This window comes from Echinops telfairi, unplaced genomic scaffold (assembly GCF_000313985.2).
Source record: "Echinops telfairi isolate 266 unplaced genomic scaffold, ASM31398v2 ScPeMD7_18;HRSCAF=68, whole genome shotgun sequence".
In the NCBI taxonomy this organism is placed as follows: Eukaryota; Metazoa; Chordata; class Mammalia; order Afrosoricida; family Tenrecidae; genus Echinops; species Echinops telfairi.
Window position 1 is genome coordinate 62,044,491 of NW_022103915.1, and position 6,803 is coordinate 62,051,293.

Here is a 6,803-nt window from a genome sequence, read left to right on the forward strand (position 1 = left end):
CTTACAAATCTGGCTAGACCAGAGCATGTACACGGGTACAGATAAAAGCTGGAAGCAGACAGAATCCAGGACACATAAACCCTTCAGGACCAATATAGAGAGTAGCCACATCAGGAGGGTAAGGGTAAGGTGGGAAATAGGGGGATGTAATCACAATGATCTACCTATAACCCCCTCTCAGGGGGATGCACAACAGAAAAGTGGGTGAAGGGAGACATAGGAGAGTGTAAGACATTAAAAAATAATAATCTATAAATTATCAAGGGCTAATGACGTAGGGAGGGAGGGTAAAAAATGAGAAGCTGATACCAACAGCTCAAGTAGAAAGAAAATGCTTTGAAAATGATGATGGCAACATATGTCCAAATGTGCTTGACACAATGGATGGATGGATGGATTGTGATAAGAGTTATACGACCCCCAAATAAAATGATTTAAAGAAAAATTCTCAATTCATAGTTAAAGAAAACCTTGATCATTCATAAAAGATATGTGAAACAACATTCATCACAGTGTTGTTCACATAGTAAAAATTGGAATGGGAGTCTGTGCATGAGTGTATTATGTTATATATATGTTTATTTTTAAAATGAGTAATCCATGCATAGAAAAAATACTGTAATGATACACATTTGAAAGTTCATGGTAGTAAGATTTGGTGAATCTTCTTCCCAACACTTCATTGTCCTTTCCACATTTTCCATAAAAAGCTTGAAATACTTTAGTAAATAAGAAAAAATGTTATGGTACATAAAGTAATTGATTTTTCTCAAAAATTTTGGCTACATATGAGACAAGGGATTAGTCTCTAAGATTTATAAACAACTTCAACATTTCAACAACTAAAAGACCAATAATCCAACCCTATAATGGGAAGAGGGCAGTAAGTCCAAAAGACTAATGGACCATACAAACCTTAGCTTCCATAACCCTGAAACCGTAAGAACTAGATAGTTCTCTGACAGGTCCTGGATAGTGAAGAAATAAAACATGGAATAAAACTCAACATAATAAAGACTCCCTGGCTGGCTGGATTCAAGAATTTCAAAAAACTATGGCCCTTGATCAAGCCTTGAATGGAACTCCCCACTGTGGCTCAATTTTCACTTCAAACAAAAGGCAAGTCTACACAGTAAGTAATAAATCACCAGGGAACTATACACTTCTTAGAACAATCAATTATCTAAGATCAAAAGGAGAGCATTTGCTCAAAGACAAATTTCAGAAAGCAAGAAGGGATTGGAAAGGACAAATGAAAATGAGAAACAGGGAGGAAAGGAGCTAACTGCTGTTACATTGTGTGGACTGGAATCAAAGGCATAAAACCAAATGTGTAGGATTAGTGAATGGAAGACTGATTTGCTCTATAAACTCAGTCAAATCAGAATATAAAGTAAATAATTACTTGATTGTCCTAAAATAATAGCTTTAATACATAGAAAATACAATGAGTTTTAAAATAGAAAATCATGCTTGATTCTAACCTCTTCTTGATCCAAATCTTTATCTGTAACATTTAATTCGGAGAGATCAACTGCAAGACTATCTTTTTCATTCTTCCACATATCATCAGGTTCTTTCTTTTTGTTTCCCACTGTGCTTAAATTAGCTTTATCAGGCAAAAGGTTTATTCCTCTTGGTATGGGAGGCACCGGCTTTGTCCCGTTTAGGCCTCGTCTGAAAGACGGTGATCTCACCAAAGCAGGTGCCAGTTGAACTGGAGGTTTCCCTTGAGAATTTTCTCCTGCATGGAAAAGATATGTTTTATTTCTTTCATTTTAATTTCAAAGAACAGGGAGTTAACATCAAAAATGTTTGCAATATATTGTTTTTAAGTAAAAAGCATATTTTATTAGAAATAATGAACAGTATCTAAAATGTGATAAAATTGAAGTATCAATAACTTCTAAGATAAAACTTCTTAAAATGTGGGTCTCTAGCCCATATGAGATAATTGAAGGTGGGGGTGGCAAAAAAAATTGGCAACAGAAAAAGTTTCTAAACATGCAACCACCAAATATTAATTAAAAAGCAAGTGCTTCTGGCAACACTTGACCATACTACAGATTTTGTGGGCAAAAAGGGGTTGCAAGGAGAAAACGTTTAAGAAGCCCTTTTCTAGATTCAGGATGTTTTAGGATGTCCCTAAAATTTAGGATGTTTCAGGATGTCTTAGGATGTCCTCAGGATGTCCCTGAGAGTTACAAACAGTTAAGCATTAACCATGTAGAAAACACAGGCATGGAAAAACTAAGAGACTAAAGGTTTAGTGCTAGGAGGAAGGGATGAGATTTGAAAAGATATTAAATTAGCTTTATGGTTGCATATTGGAGCACTGTTGTCATAGGGAAGTTTAGAGATAGAAGAACTATCTCAGATGCTGGAGATAGGAAAGCAGTGGCATAGAAGGGTTGCCTTTGCTACTACAGCTACCCCAAATGAATGATCAAATTTCATGATTTTAGAGTGTGCTATTGCTAAGTAAAGAATATTTTAGTTTATAACAAATATTAGAGAACAATTTAATATAATTTTAGCATATAATAAACATTCAATAAATAATAGTTGAATATGTGAATATTAAACATTCAATGTTATGCATATGAACAATATATTTGCAAAGCTAAACTTTGTTACTGGATTCTCAGGGAACATATGTGATTTATGTCTACTATAAAGTCAACATACAATATTATTGTCTAGTTCCAAAACAAAGAGAAAGATTTTGTAGTGATAATGATTTCAGATAGATTTTATGTTATACATCTGATCTATTCAACATACTGTTAAATATAGTCTTAAATATTTATTCACATAGGAAAAGAAAATATAATCTCCTGGTTTTAAAAGATCTGTCAACTCTATGTACTAACTCCATAATAACAATTCAAACATTCAAACAAATTTGAACAACAAAGTATATTGCTTTTTACCATCATGTCTACCTGTAGGGTCAGATGATTTTTGGCTGACAAGTTTTTTCTGTGGACTTGGCTTTGACAGTCCTTCAAAACTTTTAAGAGGCCAGGAATTTGAAAAATTAATGGAATTATCTTGACACTTCTTTGGAGATCCAGTAAGAGGAGTTGTGTGCTTTGGACTAGTTCGGGGTGATGAGAGAGGATAGGATGGAAGGATGAAGGCTCCTGAACTTGGATTTGGACCAGAGTATGAAAAAGTGTGCTCTGTTTGACTACCAAATGCTTGCTGCATCTTACTGCCAGAAGTTAGGCTAGCATACACTGTAACAAAAACAAAAGAAAACATGTTATGTATTTACTAAGGATTTTACAACTTATTTGCTTTTCATTCAAATTCCCATCTTATTTGGTACTTGTATTTTTGCTTATGTGAATCAAAGATTTAATTCTTTTCCCTCCCCCATATTGATAGCCCAATATTCCTAAAACCATTTTTAAAATTGATCCATCCTTTTGTGTTCTACGAAGTCCCCCAATATTTTTTCTTTCCTCCCCCCAAATATTTTTAAGTCAATCCATAGATACTCCTCATGAGATTCCATTAGCCTATTTATCTTTCCTTTCACCACAATCACAAAGTTTTATTTATCACTATTCTATCTGATACAAGGAGCCCTGGTGCACAGGAATTAAGTGCTAAGCCGGAATCCAAATGTCTGTGGTTCAAGTTTAATGGAGAAAGATATGCTGATCTGTTTGCTTAAAGATTTATGGCCTAGGAAAATATCAGGCAGTTCTATTCTACCTTACAGGGTTGTTATGAAGAGGAACAGGCTATATGACTATATATTTGTGTGTGTTTTTTAGGAATCAATTTGATGGTAATTAGTGTGGTATTTTGATTTAGTTATAGGACAAGTATCTGCTGTTTTGAGTTTTTATATTATGTTGGCTAATCTTTCACATAAATTTTAGAATCTACCTGTCAGGTTTCATAAACTAATCTATTGTGATTTGTGCTGGAATGAAATTGAATTTGCAGATTAATCTGTGAAGAAATGGCATTTTCCAATACTGAATCTACCAGTTTAAAATTATGGTATTTCATTTATTTGGGTGTTTTTATTTTTTTAAACTATTTTGTTTCATAATGAAAGCTAAATTAATTTTTGTTAGATTTTCAGCTATCTTATATATTTTGTTGATAATGTAACTTTGTATTGAAAATTACATTTTCTGTATATAGGTACTTTATTGACCTTTGGTAAATATTACACCTCAACATAAAAACAAAAAATCCTTATAACCAGATCATTAGGCAGCATCATGATAAATGGAAAAATAAAGACTGAAGTTGTCAAAGATTTCACTTCATTATTAGTCCCCAACCAATGCCCACTGAAGCAGCAATCAAGGCATCAATCGGATATGCCCTTGGGAAAAACAATTAACAGTACTTATATAGACCCCCGATGGGATACTAGAGTCTGTATTATTTTCCTAATCAGTCACTGTTGATCGAATTTCTATCTAGCCCTGGGTGATACATGCCAAGTACTATAGACAACTAAAACTTGACATTGGACTGTCCTTTTGAGGTGCACAAATCCTTCATGGGCCATCCCAGCAGGATTCAATTTGGAAATCCCACTAAGCAAACTGAACTTTACCTTATACACCTGTAGCAGATGAAAGGAACTGAAACACTCCCTTGGACTTAAGGCTATAAAATGGCCTAGTGTGGAAAGCAGCAAATGGCTACTATTTCCCAATGTTATGGATTTGGAAGTTTGTTCAAATCTCCTGCCTTGAGGATGCTCAACAATCGGCAATTTAAGACTACCATATATTTGCTATTCTCATACTCATTGTTTTTATATGACATGTCTTAGTCTAGCATGCATAGTTCTGTCTTAATAAGCGTTATTCAAAGTTTTGACCTATATCCAGTCTTCACTGTTTGCATAAATACTGTCTAGTCACTTAAGTTTTTAATCTGTACCACAACCCAAATATTTAAGTCTAAAATATACATGTATACTTTCTTTTTCTCATCAGTATTTTAAATTGTATACTAATGGCAAAATTAATGTTACTATTAATAGAATTATCATACGCTCCATGGGGATTATTTATGAGTCCCAAATGATAATGCTATCTCTAAAGTGGACCAGAGACATATATAAACCTTACTATGTATGCATGTATTTTGAGCTCACACTTAATCTTATGCCCTAATTCAAGTATAGTTAATTCACAAATGGGATCCTACTCAATACCTGTGCTCATGAAGAGATCACTAAGGTTTTGGGTGCTATAGCAAAACTTGGTGAAGAAAACATATGGTGCCTGGCTATCAGAAAGACTAGTATCAGAGGTCTTAAAAGCTTGTCTTAAAACAACCAGCCATCTAAATGAGGTGTCAGCTATGTCCACATAGAAGCATACCAGCGTATGTGACCCAAGGAATGTAAAGATAAAATTTAAGACTGGAGGAGAGAATTAAGTAATAAGAGCGCAAATTCCAAGCACCCAATTTGCTGAAGGCTATTGATGACAGTGAAAGCCCAAATCCCTTTTGCAGGGTCCTCATGTGGATTAAACCATTGGTGGATCCCCTCGACCACAGACTAGGGATGCGAATGGCCTGGATGTTAGAGTGTATTGGAAAGTGGATTACTGAAGCTTAATTAGGGTGAAATTTAACATCCTATTATTTGTTATGCCTTTTGTCCCGTCTTACATTTGTTTTAGTTCTTATTATTTTGCTTTATTCTCCTATTTTTGTGCTTTAGTTTGTTATTATTGTTGGTTTTGTATGTGTGTTACTATATATGAAATCCAGGACAGTTAAGCCTATAGAGACAATAACTACATTATTATTTTCTTAGGATTATGGCAGAGAAGGTTGGGGGAATTGAGGAGCTAATAATAATGAGTATAAGAATGAAGAAAATCTCCTAAAATTGATAGTGGTGATGATTGTACAACTCTTTTAAATTTGATTTTTAAATCTGAATTGTATGGCCTATGAATTATATGTCAATAAAATTGTTAAAATAAAACAATCAATGGGTATATATTCCAATCAGCAAAACTGCTGCAAAAGATGTCACCTTGAGGGCAAAGATGTGCCTACCAAAGCCCTAGTACTTTCAATTACCTCATATGCATGCAAAAGCTGGATAAATGATCAGGAACACCAAATAAGACTTGATGCCTTTCAAGTATGATATTGGGAAGGATATCAAATGTGCCAGAAGAACTAACAAATCTGAATCTAATGGTGCAATTTTGTATAAAGTACTTTGGACATGTTATAGGATCAACCAGTCCCTGAAGAAGTGCCCTTCTTCATGCTTGGTAACACTGAGTCAGGAAAAAAACAAAAACAAAAAACCCTCAACAAGATAGAGTGACACAGTGGATACAATTAAGTGTTCAGGCATCATAACAATTATGAGGCTGGTGCAGGACCAGGCAGTGTTTCGTTCTGCTGTACATATGTTCCTATGAGTTGGATCCCACTCAATAACATTGACAACATGTCTAGCAACCTTGCTGAATTCTACTAGATTTTCTTTTCTCCTTCTTAATGAAATTAGACCTTCTACACAGATATCTAATGATAATGATGATGAGACCTAATGTTTACTGAGCACTTACTATATGTCAAGGAGTGTTCAACGAACTCTCTATATAATGATTTATTTAATCCTTACAATAATCCTGTAAGGATAACAGTCCTATTTCACAAATTTGAAAAATAAAGGGGTTGATAACTTCTTAAAAGTCACATAGGTATGGAAGGGAACAGATCAAATGTAAGGATGCACATGGTAGACAACAGGGGAGGAGGTGGGGAAAGGGAACAAAAAAAAA

At 34.4% G+C, this 6,803-nt stretch overlaps 1 protein-coding gene across 3 annotated transcripts in view; it reads right to left on the reverse strand.

The window, feature by feature from the left end:
- TOGARAM1 (TOG array regulator of axonemal microtubules 1) overlaps positions 1 to 6,803 on the reverse strand; it is a 95,132-nt gene that overhangs the window by 60,852 nt on the left and 27,477 nt on the right. For 2 of the 3 annotated variants that reach the window (XM_045287898.1, XM_045287896.1), the window contains exons 4-5: positions 2,934 to 3,242; positions 1,485 to 1,744 (exon numbers count right to left, since the gene is read on the reverse strand). In XM_045287898.1, the coding sequence (XP_045143833.1) occupies positions 1,485 to 1,744; positions 2,934 to 3,242 (569 nt within the window). The remainder of the gene's footprint in view (positions 1 to 1,484; positions 1,745 to 2,933; positions 3,243 to 6,803) is intronic. The other variant, XM_045287897.1, reaches the window with a different exon arrangement.